Here is an 18,561-nt window from a genome sequence, read left to right as displayed (position 1 = left end):
GGCGATCTCTGCCTAACACAAAAAGCTATGTCAAACCCAGAGCTTTTAGACATGCTCCACTTAAAGAAATCCCAATCCCTACGAGCTACACGGTCTAGGGACCTAAACCTTGTCACCACAATAAACAGAACATGCTGGAGGGATAGATTCCTGTCCCAGAGACTTCCCATACTCTGACAAACTACCTGTCTGTATCAGACAAAGCTCCTCATTAGCACTTTTCAAGAAAAATATTGATGATTGAATGGGAGATAGGAAATTCATCCCGAGGATCACTTCTGTGGCTCTGCTCAACAGTGGCACAGGAAAATAATTTTCTTATCTGGCGAAAGCCAGGGTGCCTTTGGCTAGGCTTATATAGGCCCTAGGGCCAATAGCCTAGTACCTACCTATGAACCTATACATGTGATGTACGCCCCCTGTAAGTACTAAAGGCTTTGGTATACTGGTCAGATGTTGGGCCTTCCTTGGCAGGAGGTCCCTTAGGTAAAGAATACTGCAATAGTGAAGAGGAGGACATCTACTGTTATGGTAAGATTTTACACAACTGTACTTTCTGTCCTTGGATTTTAACCTAGAAGTATTGCATATTATGAGAGCCTTCACAAAATGTTTATGGAAGCATTTTTCTACCCTTTTACTCGTATGACACGCCTACTTTTTTAATTGACAAAGCTGTATTTGCTGGTCATTGTTTTGCTGATTTAATTTCTCTTCATTGCTGATTCTTTTTGGAGTAAATAATTGGGTGGAGTGAAGGGACAGCACTTTTATATTTCCTCGCTTTTGGCATTCAATTTTTGCTATGAGTGTAGGCAGTTACCTTCTGTGTTGCTGAAATAAAGCCTTTATGTGCTGTGGCTTGTTGACCTGAATCAGTGTTGTATACTGCAAGAGTTCATGTAAAAAATATACACAGTGTAATTATTGTTTTACATAATTGCACTTTTCTTTGTTAAGCTGGCAGCAGACTTTTATTGCATTGGGGGTAGGAACATCAGAAATGGCACTGTGTGCCCATCTCTGTAAGTGCTGTTTGTAAGTAGTCATATGGTTGATGCCAGTAGCTAAAGTCACATAGTTTATCTTGTACCATTTGAAACACAAAAACCTGTTAATCAGGTTTCATTATGCTAAAATAAAGTATAGTTATATAATGTAAACATGAAGCCACTGAGAATTCATAGTATATTAAAGCCAACTCCTGGCCATTTGAACTTGTATATTTAACCCAACAAAAGTATTTCATAAATAAGACTTCTGTTTTCTTTTATTCTTTCACTGCAGGTTGACTTGCACATTTGCAGTTGTTTGTGCATCTTTGCTGTTTTCTGTGTGTCTGTTTTCTGTGTCTTCAGTGCCTTTTGAATGGTAGAAATGTAGACAGAATTTTCACATTTGTAGACTAAGTTGATATGCCATTAACTTCCCATTCCCCACCACCCACAAGGTGTATTCTAGATATGTTATTAAAAGCACATGTGAAGAGTTTAAATGACATATGCATAAGTACTATTTTTGGACATATTTATCTTTTTCATTTTTTTAACTTTTTTTCCCACTATTCCAGCCAGTTTAATAGAGCAACCTCTGTGTAGCATTACTAAACTGTGTAGCATTACTAAATAAAGTAATGCAGAGTTAGCAATATGTGTCTTACTAAATTGATATGTATATTGTTTGTGAAGACGAAAAACATTTTGTTATAGGTAGTACCTTTAATTGACAAAGTGCTACCCTGCAAATTTGATTTTTTGCAATATGGTTTACATGATATACACATAAAAACTCATGTTTAGCAGTGTGTGAATGCAAGTGAAGCATGATGTTTTTAGAAGTTCAGAAAAAATAACATTTTCTCAAAACGTTTTTTGTTTGTTGTGGATTAATAGAATGGTGAAGTTTAAGAGCTAAGAAAACAAAAGGATTTTAGTTTGCTATCTGGATTTTAACATGTGAAATTATTTAATTACAGTCAGTGGATTCTGTGATAGCATAATGTTGCATATTTACACTGAGACTAAAATTGCCATTAGGTCATTTGAACTGCTAGCGTAAATGGTTGTAGCCCCCAAACATCACATTCTTGAAATGTATGCTAGTTAAAATTAACTATTCTGTATTCTGCAAATATTTGTCTATCATTCTGTCTGCATGACAATGTCACATACACTGAAATGTTGTATAGTGAGAGAACAAAAGAGAAAATCACTGGCAAAATACAGTAATACCCTTAAGCAGCTAGGACCCTTGTGGTCAAATGAATTATCTGATGTTCTGTCTCAGGGTGCCTCCAGCTTCTGAGGGGGCATTTGTTTGATTGGCAGCTGCCATGAGGTGCAGTGTTTAGTTCAGCCATTGCTTCACAAAAACAAAAACACACCCGTCTACAAACACTTAAGACACAGTTTGGCTGAACTTAAACAGCAGTGCCCTGGCCTTTATCTTATTGTTTCTTTTCTGACTTAACTTCTCCATGGGAACACTGTCATTTACTAATAATGCTGTCTTCTGTAGGATGAAGCCCAGAAAACCATGGCAGCAGACCTTCTCAGAAGTTTTTGGCACCCACTGGAAGATCCTGTGGTTCATTCCTTTCAGGCAAAGACAACCACTTCGAATCTCCTACCATTTCACCAATCACGTTTAAACAGATGGATGCTGGGCACTGTCGGCTCCCTAATGCTGAAATGTATTGCAGGTTTCAAAATAATGGAGTCAAGCTGCTCTGAAATCAATTAATAATTGACACTTTCAGTTTGATCTTCTCTACAGTGTGCTGCAGGCTCAGTTGCAAGAGATAGTCTAATCCTGCTGTGTGAAGTATATAAGTTGTACACAGAAAAGCATCATTTACAAAAATTGCTCATATCCCAACAATGTACTTCAAATAATTAGTACTGTATGAAGTAAAAGGAATCTTGGCGGATGGTATACTTATGTTTTAATCAAAGTAAATATATAGTTTTTATTTATTTATTTGAACAGATGTGATTATTTCTAATAATTTTAATAACTGGTTTCTGTTGTAAAGGTTTCCCATATTGCAGAGCACTGTGCAGACATGCTAATAGACCTGTGTCAATATATGCTTTCAACTTTTCACATCTAGAAGATTGTTACAAAGGAAGTACAGTTATAATGAAAAGAATGCCTTTTTCAGGTTTCCAGTACTTACTGCACATTGCATTCATTGTACACTTTTCTGTGTTAGAGGATTGCTAATTTTAGGACGTTTTCTCATATTGTTTCCATGATAGATATGGTTATTGGGGATTGGGCACACATGTTGTTTTTATTACTGATTTAACTGTTGATACATTTTGTTAAGCTGATCATAAGTACAACTCAGGAGCGTGTGGTAAAACAGGAAGAATGTATTTCAGGACTCTTCCTGTTTTAAGTTTTGTGGATGTTTATAATTTTTTATGGTATACTTTGACAGGAATGGATACCATTCCTGAGTCAGTGAGCAAATAGCATTTATGAAATTAGTATTGCTTCGATATTTGTCATTTACCAAAAGTGCTGTTCTCAGCACATGCACTGACAATTGCCTCCTCCCATAGTTCATACAGAGTTACCGATCCTCTGTTTGGATATTCTGGGTTTGTTGCACAAAAAAAACAATACATAATCACTTCTTATTATCAGCTACTTGCTTTTTCTCTGTGCCTCTTAGTTGGCCAATCAGTGTTTTTTGCTTTTTTTTTTTTCCATCTGCCACAGGCAAGCTACTCACAGCATGACCTAACCCTGTGGCTGGAGTGCCTTCTAAGCAGGTAACACTAATGGGTGCCGGGAATACTTGACTGGCATTTCTGTCTGCTACCTATGTTTTAATGTGCATATATTCTACAAGGCAAAATTGTAGGTAGCTTTGATTGTTTCACAAAATGCTGCACTAAACAGAATTACCCTTTCACTAACTCTGGCAGTAAGCAAAAGCTTTTGTATGTGCAAACATCATTGTTGTCTTAACTGAATAAACCAGCAGTTTGGTAAATACTAGCTATAAATCTGTAATGGTGGTGAGCATTTCCCCACACAGCCAGGCTTTCATTTTGCCAGTTTAGTGCTTTTTTGAACAACTTGTTTTGACTTTCGTTGTAACTGTAAAATATGTTTTATTAAGAGCTGAAATAAATTCTCTTGGAAATGACATTGGAGAGGAAGAACTTCTGCGGTCAGTTGGCTACTTTGGTTAATATTAAAGCTCCAGTTTGAGATATATTCCCTGTTCCATTTAACAAACTCTGCCATGATAACTGCAGGTGTTTTTCATTGTTATTTGTGATGCCAAAGACATTGATTGGAAATGATCTAATGTTTTCAGAAGGCGGCAAATCAGAAGTAGAAATGTAAATTGTACTTGGACAATATAAGTAAAATGATTCATGTATTCTACACCTGCTGCCCTTTAAGCAAAATAATCTTGCACATTTGCTGCTAAAATGTCTGTTAGCTTTATCGTAAGAAACCAGAATGTTGGAAGTATACTATCCAAAGCCTGTGTGTAACCTTTTGTCTGTATTCGAAAAAAATGTTAATTTTATGTACTGTTGATTTGCATTGTTTTTCTTGAAATGTCCAATTGTTCATAATGCATTCCTTTTTAAAATGTGAGTTTTGTTGTATTTTATTTAATCATATGTTAATGTTTTGTAACAATATTGCTGCTCAGAAACATGAACTTCCTTTAAAAAGGGAAACAGGAGCACAAAGACAGTGGCAAGCACAGAGATTTAGAAGCTAGGTCCACAATGCAAACAAATCCTGTCTGATGTACAGTACTGCCATGAGTTTAATTCAATAACAGAATCATGCTCATGACAGTGCGCTTAACCTCCTTCCTTTATGTTGCTCAGGGAGATGTACAGCATAGTAACATGCTCAGTACACCATACAGTTTTACAGTGTAGGAGGTACTTATTAATTTGTGGACTGCCTGCTCAGAGCAGCAGGATACAAAGTATGGCAGTCTGTGTGCACTGTTGAAAAGCAGAACTTATTTTTTGTTTCAGTCTGTGGGAGATACTTGTGTTCATTAAGGATTTGTAAGTGAATGATCTAGCAGCAAGGGCTTGGGGACTTGACCATTAAAATAATACATGGATGTGGGATGTGGAATGACACACGTAGACATGGACATAAAATTTGACAGCTGTTTTTGTATATGTGTATTTTTGTGTATTTGTTATTATATGGTGACTGAACTGGAACTGCCAGAAATGTACACACTGTAGGTATGTGGCAGTACAGTGTGCTGTGTTGTGCACTGTATTTTAATTGCATTATTGGTGCATTTTAAACTTCATTAAACTTTTTTTCATTTTTCCCCCAGCTGCTTGCTTATCTTCTGCCCCCTTCCAACCAATGAACCCATTCTTTTTAGTCATAGGGGAGAGAACCTGTTGTTGAGTGGACATCAGTCAGGCAGCCATCAGTGTAGTTCAGCTTTTCTTTTTTTTATGCTGGCCCTAATCCCACCCACCCAGTATTCTCTTGGTCAAGAGCTTTTGGGGAGGGGGTGCTATGTCCTGACTGCAGAGACCATTACTTCACATCCTCAAGAGGCATTCTTATGGGAAGCACAAGTTGGGGTTTGTCTTGTCTTCGCCAGGAAAGATATATAGCTTCTATTTTTCCCCAGAGTACACACAACCTTTCACAGTCCCCCAGGATAGGCAAGCATGCCATGCCCCTTCAGTCATCTCCCTGTTTGAATAACTTCTGCAGTGCCAAGGCCATTCATTGAACCCCTGTCACCTGGGTTTTGGTAAGGGCAGCATCCGTCTGTACCATGAGAGGAATATTATGAAATATTTAATGGTGCTCATTATGATCTGTGTTCCTTGGACATCTGATTTCCTCTGGTGGTTGCATTGTGCTTTGCATGTCAGTGGCACTTCAGCTGCTGTAACTGTGTAGTGGAGCATAACTATGTGTAGACTTTCATGGCACTTAGCAGGAGAGCAGGACTGCAGTTACTAGCATTCTGGTGTGCATACATTTGCAGTGCAGCATACAAAGGTTTCTGACTAAATACACATGCATGCACACCAGTATTCATTTACATCTCATTATGACTGAAGGAACTGTGATCAGAGTCAAATCCATTTCTAACAGTGGAGAAGCCTGTGAACGTGGTACCTGTACTGTTCAGCAGGCAAGTTTTCATGTATGTGTCTTCTACACAAATTCCAGTTCTTGTTGCTACAGGGACATTTTTTAAATCTTCCAGGTGTTGTGTTGAATGTGCTGTTCCTCAACCAAAATATGCTTTTCCTCATTCATCCACCGTGTCATGCTGTTCATGCATTTGGAATCTTGCACATGCCGGGGGCATTTATGTTTTGGTACTTCTTTATGACTCATTGCTGCATGGCTAAGGCTTTTTTCCTTGGTGCAATTTTATGCATTTTTAATCGTGCTTTTGAACTATCTGGCATCTTTATTTAATTAGTTAACCTATACCTTTGCTTGTGTTGGTATGCAGCAGAGTTGTATAATTCATTACTATTAACAGTGTACTTATAAAGTGCATAGGGTTGTAATGTGAGCTGTTCATCATCAATAGCCTTAGCTATATATGGGTCATAGCCTGCCAGCTTCCAAAGCTTCAGGGCACCTTCCTCGCACCCAAACTGTCAGGCAGCTCAAGCTGAGCTGACTAAAAGAAAGGTCTGGGCACCAAGCCTTTAGAGCTTTACTGTTGCCGAAGAGTGTGCTCCTCTGAGGCTTAAGAGAATCAATGGTTGGCTTGTGCTATTCTTTTGCTGGCTAGATAACTTCCCTTTGTGGAAAAAAAAAACCTTCCATTTAATAATTTTGTTTATTATCGATACTTTCCTTTTCAGGGAAGTCATTTTAAAACTAGGAGATTGTTTTAACAGACTGTCATGAGACTGTACAATACTGTACTTTTAAATGGCAGTGCTTTTTTATCCTGGCAGGTTATACATTGCTTATAGTTATTGAAAACCGTTTTTTTCTGTGAAGATGATATGTTTATTTCACTTTGTGGAGCTGGCAAAGTGTTTTAAAGTGCTCTTTACTATGTTTGTCTTTGAAAAAGTGACTTTCAAAGACTTTTTGTTTTTACTGGCATTTGCTGCTTGATTTCCCCAGAAAAGAGGCATTGTTTTCAGCTTGACCACTGAACAATCTATCTATGGTTAGACCTTCTTCCACTCACAAAAAGAAAACAATTAAGCAAACGGCCTTTGCCATCACAGCAGGCTAGCAGTTTGCCTTAGCCACTGCTGGGTGACCATTAGTTATACCTCAAACTCCTCATCTTCTACCCTGGATCCATCTGGTGTAGCACCTACAGATACTATGGACCAGAGATAAGATGTGTCCTCTACTGTTGTTGGGGTCCCCTCAGTGGGCAAGGAAGAGCTTGTTGGTACTGGGAGAGGGAATAGGGAAGGCTTCCCTGTTTTTTCAGAATGTTGTGCCTATTTCTGTTGAAGCTGCTGCCATTAATAACACTTTTGATCCCAGTTTTCTTGTAAAAAAGAAACAGAAAACAAAACATGCACCTACTCCTCGTCCTCTTCATGTTTCTTTAGACAGGAGTAGTTTACTGTGTCTGGCTCAAGGTTTATTTCAGGTTGTTGATCCTTCTTGTAAAGTAGTTTACGGTAAAAGAAAGGGGGATACCTCCTTTCCTGAAAAGATTCTAAATCTGGACATCTAGATGAAGGCACAGATATAAGGTTTTCTAGTCAGATTCAGGGGTTTTCATTCTCTGAGACTATTTCTTTTCAGTGGGGAAACACTGAGGTTTCTCACTCCCTAAGAAGATACTATAAGCTGTTTAAGAAGGAATTTCCAGAACTTACACCTATTCTTCCAGTTTTGTCAACTTTGGAGGATGTGTGTTACTGCCTGCAGTTTTCCTGACAGTCAACCAGCTGCCCCTAAAAAGGCAGATAGGCTGTCTAAAGTTCCGCAGTCTTTTAAGTTTTTATACACTCTTCCCAGACCTGATCTAGCAGCTGTAGCTCTAGTTAGCCTTCTGCTGCTAAGCATTTTGTTAATTCCAGTCCTACTAATTCTGATAAGGGTTAGACGGTTATTGATAGGTATGTGAAAAAGTGTACGCTTCTGCAACTTTGATTTTCAGAATTTTGAATTGTCAAGCTCAAATGTTAAGGTTTGTCCTGACTAACTGTGAAAGTCTGAGGAATGTTTTAGTTGCAGTTTTGTCTTGTGAGGAAAAATCTGCTTTAAAATAGTTTCTTCTATTGTTGAAATGTCTATTCATTATCTACAGTGTCTGTGTATAACTCCATTGCTACTTCTTCAAGGGCTTTGGCCACTAGTGCTGCTTTGAGAAGGTGTGCATATCCTTGTTCTCAGAACCTCCCAGATGACAAAAATGAGATTTTAAATTATTCTTGGGAGAAATTTAATTTTGACCCCTCTGCTGCAGAGATGATAATAAGTGTGATGAAAGGGGTAAGGTGATATACAGTGCAATCACTAAGAATTTTCAGTCCTCCTTTTCCAAATTTTCCAAGGGATTCTCTAACATCAAGTTTTCTTAAGAATCAAAATGAGCAGTCTCAACAAAATGCAGGAAAACAGATGCATAAGAAGTGGCAAGGGGTCCCAAACAGAATTCTGGAACCTCCCAAAACCAAGGGCAGCCCAATAAGTTAGACTGACTATTTAGGAGACTTGATCTACCCTCACACCCTGGCAGCCCCCTTTTTCTTCCAGAACGTCTGAATCTCCACTTTTCTCTTTAGCAAAGGGTAGTTTCAGACAAATGGGTTCTGGAGATCATTCGTCGAGGTTACATATAGCAATGGGAGGAGATTCCTCCTTTCCAGAGGGTAATTCCTCATTCGCCAGACCAGACTCTTTTGTTTCCACCTGTTTTTCATCACATGTTGTCTCAGGGAGAGATGGAACCAGTTTCCCATTCCCAGGTAGGAAATAAGTTTTATTCAAATATGTTTTGAATGCCAAACAAAGAAAATGCTTGGTCACCAGTTCTGGATTGTTCTTTCCTAAATCTGTCTGTGATAGTGCCCAAATTCAAAATGATGTTACTTCATAACTTATTACCTCTTCTTCCTCATTCAAGTTTCCTGACAACACTGGATTTCAAAGATGTTTAACATCACATCCCTATTCATCCAGACGTCAGGCGTTTTTTAAGGTTTTGTGTGTCTGGATTACATTATCCATTCTCTGCCTTACCCTTTGTTCACAAAGCATCCCTTTCCAGTTATAGCTTATTGTGGGCTACAGGATATTCACATTTTTCCATGCTTAGTTGTCTTGCTGATCTTTCCAAAGTCTTTTTCAAAGTGTCTGGAATCTGTCTCTTGGGTGAGAGATCTCTTACACAAGCTAGGATTCCAGGAGAACATACAAAAGTCTTTCTTGACTCCCCTCACAGGATTGTGTTTGTGGGATATCAACTAGACACCACAATTCAAAGAGCTTTGCTTCCACGAGAAACAATATATTTATTTCTAGGGTTATTAACACAGACTTTGGTCATTGCAAGGGAGTACCTCAGGAGAGTATCTTGGCATCTGTGATTCTCAGAATACACCTGGCAAGACTCCACATGAGAATGATGCACTGTTGTCTGAAGTCTGTTTGGTCCCACCACCACACCCAAAGTCTTTTCAGATCCCAGTGCTGGGGTTTGTCTGAAGAGAAATCACTTGGTGGAGAGAAAAGATATCCCTAAATCCAGGTATCCCCTTCTCCATCACTGTTTGAAAGCAGTCAGACAGTACAGATGCCTTGGACTTTGCTTGGGGAGCAGTTTCGGGAGGGATAAAAGTTCAAGATGTGTGGGACACCAAGTACTGATGCAAACACATAAATATAAAAGAGATGCTTGCCCTGATCAAGGCACTCCACTCTCTGAATAAACTTTGGTTCCTGGGACATCTTCAAGTTGTTCAGACAATACCAAAATATGTGGTACATCAACAAACAAGGGGGGAACCAGGTTGTAGCCCCTAACAGACTAGCCATGTTAACTTGGGATATAACTTAACAGCACAGTCTCATTCTTATGGGCACCCTACATTATGTCAGAGCAAAATTGTATGGCAAAAAGGCTGAGCAAGACAAGGGCAGATGCTCACAAATGGAAACTAGATCAAGGGTCTTTCAAGATTTGAGCTAACTGTGTGGAGTTCCTCAAGTAGACCATTTTGTCTCATTTGTGAGTGATCAGCTGACAAGATTCTGCTCCAAGATTCCATGTAAGAAGGCCTGGGAGGCGGATGCCATTTTTTCTTTGGACGGGAATGTTCCAGGGTACTTCTGAAGATTCAGAAAGAATCCAAGATCATTGTGATGACCTCCTTCTGGCCCAGGTAACTATGGTTCTCCCTTCTCTTGGAAATAGCCAGTGACAATTACCACACGCTTCCTCATAGACTGGATCTACTCGCACAAGAACAAGGGTGTTTGATACACCCCTGACCCCAATGAACTTCATTTCACTGCTTGGATGATAGGATATTTATTCCCTTTAGGCGCCTGTTTACTGTGCAGCAGGTACTAATGGAGGCAAGAAAATTTTACCAAATAGATAAGGTTTTCTAGCTGGTGGAGAGAACATAACCAGCATCCATTCAGGACTAGTTGTTCTCTAACTTTAAATTTTTTGTGAGTTAGTATCCTATGGCATTTCTTACTCCTTTATCAAGGTTTATTTATCAACCATTTCAGCATGTTTGTCCCTGGATCCTCCTTTTTTAATGCATTCTTATGTCATAATGTTTTTGGAAGGGGTTTTGCATAAGAGGCCTCAAAGAAAACAGTGGCCCCTCTTTGGGATTTTAAATTTGTGTTAGAAAAGCTAACACTTGCTCCATTTAAAACAGCTAAGCTGGGTGACTTGCAATTCTTGACACACAATGCAGTTTTACTGATTGCTCTGACCTCTGCAAGATGGGTATCTGAGTTGCAAGCTCATATGGTGAGTCAACCTTATCTCATTTTCCACAGGAACAGGGTTTATTTGAGAACTAATTCTTTTATGCCCAAATTGGTATCTGAGTTTACTTTTAAGTTAAACTATGCATCTTCTCATTTTTTTTTTTTTTACCAAAAATGAGGGTTAAAGGAAACTCCGTACCTTGGATGTCCACAGACAACTCTGGCACTATCTAGCCAGAACTAAATTTTCAGATCTTTGGCGCAATTGTTCATTTCTTGTACAGGTAAGAATAGTGTCACAACAGACTGTTTCCAAATGGTTGTGTTAAGGCTATTACCTTTTGTTATACTCACCACAACAAAACTATTCCAGGCAGAGTCAAGGCCCACTCTGCCAGGTCCTTGACTTCTTCTTATGGCTTTTTGGAAAGGGTTGGATTCTAGAAGTATTCTAGTGGCTGCAACCTGGTCCTCTGTGCAAACTGTTACATTGCACTATAAGGTTGATTCCTTGTCTACATCTAGATCAGGCTTTGTAGGGACCATTCTCCAAGGGCTCCTGGACTCTTCAGCTTTCCACCTCACAGATGTATGTTGTATGCTAGAGTAATCTACCCATATAGCTAAGGCTTGCTGTAGCAGTGGTCAATATGATGAACGTAGTACAGTTGTTTAAGTAAACTTACCATGACAGTAGATGTTTGAATGATTACTGCTGAAGTAGCCGCTCCCTCCCTCCATCTCCCTCATTTTTTGGTATGTGTTTTCCTAACATTGCCCTTTCAGGGGCTAGCCTCCATCTCTTTACTGGCAAGAAAGCTTTGAAGGCCTTTGCACCAAAACTTGTCTTTTAATTTATCTAGCCTGGGCTGCCTGACAGTTTGGGTGCTTTAGAAGCTGGTCGGCTGTTAAATCCTTGGCAGGATAATAACCCATATAGCTAAAGCAGAAGTAACCATTTGAACATCTGCTACTATGGTAAGTTTACTTACAAAGTTGTACTTTCTCCTTCAGACCAGCCCTGGACATTATGCAATAGTTTTATGAATATTTTTCATGAGCAAAGTCACACAGTATGCAAGTGGGATCTACATGCTTTTTAACCTGGGTCTCGTCTTCACAGTTTGATAACTTAACTGATCTGCTGTAGCGCTTCTTAAGGAAGCCATCATGTTTTGTTTATTTATCTTGCACGCTGCTTTGCCCATTCATGTTGTTGTTGTGAATATGATGACATTGTAGATAATAGCTTCCAGTTAAACCAGCAGGTCTGTGCTAACTCCACATGTACACATCAGTACAGTGACCTCTGTCACACTTCTCAAGTAAAACTGTTGTCACTTCTGCCTCCTTAATACAGTCTTGTATATTAAGAACATTCCTATTTCTGGACGGAGAGCTATGACATTTTCATCCAATCACTGATCATTAGAGAGCGAGAGAGAGAGTGTGGTATAGCCTAAAAGAAGATTGGACCACAGTGGTGTCCAGCAAGCAATGTTGTGGCTTGATATTAACTCCATTTAACAAGAATGTGTTCTAACCGATATTATACTGAGTCTACCTATTCTTTTTAATATAGTATTCCACTCCTATAGATTCTTACAGAGATTATTGCTACCTCCTCTGTGTTTAATTCCCTTTCTGTGTGCATATAATTTTTAATGGCCTCACTTGATCTCTCCAGTGTGAGTCATCTAGATGTACTCTTCTGGCCTTACATTGTGGCTCCTCAGAAATGTCCTTGTACTAAAAGGAACAAGTTTCCTGATTAGCTATTGTTTGATACCTTATTGATATTTCTGCAGATCTTCTTTAAGCTAAAATTATTTTTCTGAGTATTTTTTGCTCATGAGTTGTCTTAATTTTCTAAATTCTGTCTGAACCGCATCTGATACCTGGGTGTAGAAAGATGTATACTTGAGCAGATATAGTACCAGATACCAGTAACTGTTGGATATAATATCCATATGATTTGTGTCTGATTGACCAAATGGCAGACTGCTGAGTCTGTGCCATTTTATTGCTGTTTCCATAATGTGTGTATTGTATGCCGGTGTTTTGACAGGAAGCAAGTGGAAACTTTCTACTACAATATTTGTGCAACTGTTATAAACACAGCATACCGTGGTAGCATTACTGGACCTTTTGTTAATAGCGAACAGAAAGTTGACATACTTCCTAATTTCTTAGAAGCAACATTTTGGAAATGCTTTTCTTCATTCCTACAATTCAGAGTACTCTCTCAAACAGATGTCAGCACAAAAAAAAAAAGCTGATGGTAGTCTTATAAAATTAGTCATGGACTAAATGTGTTTAATTTATTACAGTATGCAAGACTTTGGCATTCTTGGGAACAGTCTGTAGTGTATGCAGACATAGTGAGCTACAAAAATGTAAGGATATAACTGTTGTGATCCAGTGTTGTCTGTTTTCAACCTGTTTAACACATGGGTTATCATATCCTAACAGATCCATCCTCAGCACCGACTCTGAAGCTTCTTTAGGTTCCAGGGCTCTAGTTCCTCCCCTAGCCATAATTCCGTGTACTTCACCCTATTACGTTGGATCTTGTTTGCCACCCAAGACTTCAGATGTGTTCTCAAGGGCTCCTTACTAAAAAGCTTATCCTTTCGATCTTAAGCATTACTCTTTCCATACCAAGGGTTCTTAGAATTCTCTAGTTCTTTTTTAGATACATCTTGTTGTTTAGTGTATCTTTAGGATTGTAGAGATAGGTTTTGTAGTGAGTAGGGTTAGATAGCTGTCGGTTAGTTTTTGTAATTATGTAGTGAGTAGTATAGTTTGATAGGTTTCGTAGTGACCTTGCATAAGTAGTGATCAAGTTTTTTGCCATTTTATAGCATAATAGTGTGTTGTTGTTACTTTATAGCCTTTGATTATCAGAGTGTACTGCTTTTTTTTTATATGTCAGATTTTCAAGGATTCAAAAAGTGATCAAATTGTGGGGACAAAATACCTCCTTAGGACCCACATTCACATTGCGTTTACTATCTCCGTCCTTCTCACCTAGATTTGGATTGCATCCTTTAGTGCTGGGCCATTTAGACCATACGTGATTCATTTATAGCGAATGGATTGCTTCCTTCAAAAAAGGGGCTTCATCTTCTACAGGCTCTTCTGCTTCTCCATCAAAAAGAATGGTGAAGTGCAAGTCCAATGAGAAAACCAAGGAAAAGGAGAAAGAAAAGGACATATTAGATAAGAAAATTAGCTTCAGCCAGGAAACATTCTCTTGGTACCAGTCAGACCAGATCCTAAGTTAGCTAGTAGGCCAGACCATCAGCTCCTCGGCTCCGTTCCTCTTCTCCTCAGCTTCAGTTCATGCCTGAACTGGTAAGCTCAAGACCGCCTTCTCCGTCCCTCCAATAAATAAGATTTTCTAGCCCACTCTCTGTGTTTTCTTCTTCCCAGTCATCCCTAAGACTCACTGAGCAGGATGTCGACAGGATGATGAGGAAGTTTTTCAGAACTCACATCCAGCTTGGGGTTTAATCGGTACCTTCTCTGGAACCATGCCAAGTATTGGTCCAACCTACCCTCTACTTTTGTCTCTGGTACCAGTTCACCCTGTACTGGAAGAGGTCACTCAGGTTCTGTCCTTCACCGAGGCACCTTTGTCTGGGTCAACAGTAGTAGCTACTTCGACCCCAATAACATCCTTTCTCTCTCTCAACTCTGAGACAGTCTGATCAGGGGAGAGATTCAGAGATGAAGTGTCAGCATCACGGTTTAAGGGGAGGGATAGACACTGAGAATCTCAGAGCCCTCCCTACCTCTTGGAGCACAGGCCCTTGACAGCACAGATTCAAGATCAGCTCTGTGGTTGAGGTGCATTGGCACCAAGGAATCTCCATTTTCCTTGGACAATGGCAGTTCCTTGGAGCTCATTGTATCCTTGGCCTTCAAGACTTTTCACAGGGTAATTTTAGCCATGCATAGGAAGAAGGCTCTCTCAACCAGCTTTCAGCACCTACCAAACCCCAAAAGGACTCTAGCTGTTTTTCCTTATATCATGCTGTTGCATAGAGACAGTTAGAACCACAAGCTCCTGAAAGTCCAAGCTATATTAGCTCCCATTCTGACTGTAATCTCTCTGATCCTCTACCAGAAATAGTACATAAGAAGCAGATGTGCAAATGGAAGCACATAGACTCATCTCTAGAGTCTTTCACAGAAAACACCAATTTGGATGAATGTGAAGTTTCCCCCACTCCCACTCAAAATACATCACTCTCCATGAAATCCTTGAATTAATGAAGCAGAGAGGGGGTGGTCTACCCAAGACGCTTCATCAGATGAGTAGGTGCTGTTGAAAGCTTTTGGTTTTGGCCCAGCATTGTCCTGGGTGGTACCTCCCATTGATCCCCTAATTTACTTTATGGCACAAATGTCCTGGAAAGGACTCTGATGTGGTGGAGCCAATCCCTAAGAAAAGATAGAAAGCATTGGAACAAAGGTCCTCCAGTATATGCTATGGTGGTAGCAGTGACCACAAAAAAGGATTTATCAGAAGAAATTGCCCTTTATCAATCCCCTTACAAGTAGCCCAGGGTGATAGACAGTTTTGAGAAATGGACTTATGCTTCAGCAACATTTGCTGTTAGGTCGCTGAATTATTTGGCTCATGAGTCCAGGTTACTGAGGGATTTCACTAATGACTAAGGACATTTTCAAATCCCTTTTGGGTATATTATCTGTCGATATCCAGAAGACAGTAGGCCCCTGGTTATATACCTTACAGTTGACCTCCATGCATCTACACTTCAGCACAGCTGATGGCACATCCAGGGTAGCAAGAACCAACATCACCATATGCCGTCATGCCTGTATGCATCTTTGTGACTTTTCAGAAAGTTTCAAGATGTCCTCTGTCAAAGCCTCCTTTGATGGATTGACTGTTTTTGCACCCAGAGTCAAAGATACACTTACTAGAAGTCAGTAGGATGGTAAGACTGTCTCTGCTGTAGGATTGTTTTTCTCCACTCCTCAATGATCCCTTTCTAGGAATCGGAGGATGGGAAGGAAAATGTGGCTCCAAAAATCTGTGAGTTCTTACCAATACTCTTCTGGAGATTAGTTCTCCTTATGGCAGAGATGGAGGTAACGCTAATGGATATCACCCTAGGGGCAGAGGTGGACCGCATAATCAGGGCTTCCACAGTCCTTTCTTAGGGAAGCTCTACCTGTGCCCCTGAATGCTTGCCTGACTGTTGCACTCTGGAGGCAATCTGGGGGCACTCATCTATACACCCTCAAGCCTGGCAAGATATAACTACAGATTTGTGGGTGCTAAAGATAATTACCAGAGGCTACTCAATTCCCTTTTTGTTCCTCCTGAGATAAAGGGAAACATTCCCAATGCTCCATCTAGTCAGTGTAGCAGTAGAAATTATAAAAAAGCTACTAGAAAAGAGTCATCCAACCAGTCCCCAAGACCCGAGTCCAAAGTCTGCTCAAGTTTCTTTTTTTTCATGAAACATACAAAATTCTGGATGGTCACTTTTCAGTCCATATTGCCTATACTGAGGAAGGACGATTGGATGTGCTCAATAGATTTCCAGGATGCTTATTTGTTAAGACAGAGAAAAGAACTCCAGGAACTTTCTCCATTTCTGGCTGGGAGCCCATCACTATCGGTTCAGAGCCATGCCTTTCGATTTCACCATAGCTTCCAGGTTGTTCTCCAAGATCATGGCAGTGGTGACAGCACATTTGCATCTGCTAGAGATCCAAGTTTTCCCCTAGCTTGACAACTGGCTCCTAGCTGCTGCATCTGACCATTACTATTACACCATCCGGACATTGTGCTCCAGTGGTTGCAGAAGTTAGGGATAACAGTGAATTTTTCCAAATGTCACCTTATACCAGCACAAATAGAGTTTGTGTGGTGCCTCATCTTTAACAACTTACAGATCTCCAATCTTCCCCAAAGCAGGATTTTATTGTACTTTGTAGCAATGCAATAGCTTCATCATCCTTCAGTCCAGAAAAACTGATCCTACAACTGTTGGGTGTGATGACTTTTACAGTATTGGTGGTTTCTCTAGCCAGGTACCATACAAGAGTGCACCAGTGGACCCTAGTGGCACAATGTTCTCAGAACAGGCATTCATCACATATGAAGGTTTAACTCACTCAAATCTGCAAACAACACATTACTCAGTGGATTAGTTCATTATCTGTGGTAAAAGGCCACCCGTTTCACATGGACTCACCAGTTGCAGTAGTAACCATTAATGCTTCCCTTCTAGGGTGGATGGGGCATTTCGAAGGGTGGATGGTTCAAGGTGCATGCTCACCTATAGAGGCCAATCTACACATCAACATCTTGGAGATGAGGGTGGTCCTCCTAGCATGCAGGACTTAAATTCTCAAAGGTGTGATAGCCATACGTGTACAAGACAGTATGACAGTGATATGGTACATTAATGGGGAGGAACCCATTCTTATCCACTTTTGTCCAGAGGCCATGAGGGTCTGGCAATGGGCGATTTCTTTCAAACTTTCTAATGGTAGTGGTATGGCACATAAACAGGAAGGAACCCGTTCCTATCTGCTTTGTCAGGAAGCCATGAGGGTCTGGCAATGGGGCGATATCTTCACACCACTTTCTAATGACAGTGGTATAGTACATAAACATGGAAGACCCATTCCTCTCCACTTTGCCAAGAGGCCATGAATGTCTGGCAGGGAAGTAAATACTGTGGGAAGAAATAGCCAGGGAATTTTTATGGCTAGGCTTGTATAGGCCCTATGACTGATAGCCTAGTACCAACCTATGAACCTATGGGTGATGTCTTCACACCGCTTTCTAATAGCAATGCACGTCCTGGGTTTATCCAATGTATTAAGTGACAGATTGAGTGTGATTATCCTGATGCCTCGTGAGTGGGCCTCAACCCAACAGTGGCAACATTGATCTTCCATCACTGGGGCCAGCTTTGCTCTGACATTTTTGCCTCTCTCCTCAATAACAAATGCAGCAGTTATTTATTGCTCTTTCAAAACAGAAATTGGGAAAAGCCGTCACTAAGGTTACCCTTTCTAGATGGCTGGCAGACTGCATTTTATTTGTCTGTAATAAATATCAGTTGGCTGTACTATCTAAACATAAAGCTGATTCCACTACAGCAATTTCTACTTAAACAGCATTCTCCAGAAGACTTTCCATTGATGATGTTTGTGCATCAGTGACTTGGTCCACAATCCATACCTCCGTGACTCATTATAAACTGGATGTATAAACCAGATGACATTCTTCTTTTGGCTCCACTATCCTCAGGAAAGACTTTCCTTGATACTACCCAGACAGACAACTTGGGAATCTATCTCATGTGTTGAATTGGATGAAAATAGACAACACCAGATATGAAAGTTATGTACTTACCATAACAATAGATCTATGTTGTCTGATTTTCATCCGGTTCAACCTCCCTCCCTCATTCCCCCTTCACTCGTCCTATATTAACACACATAATTTCGGTGTGACAGGGTGGTTACTTCTCAATTCTTTGTCTCTGAACAGTTCTGCTTTGACTGTTATCTTCTCCCCCCTATATTTTTCTGCTATTTCATATGTACACAGATGTAGGTTATTTGTGCTAAATG

At 40.0% G+C, this 18,561-nt stretch overlaps 1 protein-coding gene across 1 annotated transcript in view; it reads left to right on the top strand.

Annotated features, from left to right (window-relative positions):
• ZDHHC21 (zinc finger DHHC-type palmitoyltransferase 21) overlaps window positions 1–4,626 on the top strand; it is a 1,352,192-nt gene extending 1,347,566 nt beyond the window's left edge. Inside the window, exon 8 of the mRNA XM_044061254.1 lies at window positions 2,518–4,626. Within this exon, the coding sequence (XP_043917189.1) occupies window positions 2,518–2,650 (133 nt within the window). The 3' untranslated portion in view covers window positions 2,651–4,626. The remainder of the gene's footprint in view (window positions 1–2,517) is intronic.
• Window positions 4,627–18,561: the final 13,935 nt, after the last annotated feature.

This window comes from Protopterus annectens, chromosome 2.part0, assembly GCF_019279795.1.
Source record: "Protopterus annectens isolate FY-2018-M chromosome 2.part0, PAN1.0, whole genome shotgun sequence".
Classification (NCBI taxonomy): Eukaryota; Metazoa; Chordata; order Ceratodontiformes; family Protopteridae; genus Protopterus; species Protopterus annectens.
Note: the sequence above shows the minus strand (reverse complement) of the source record. Positions and strands in the feature narration are given on the sequence as shown.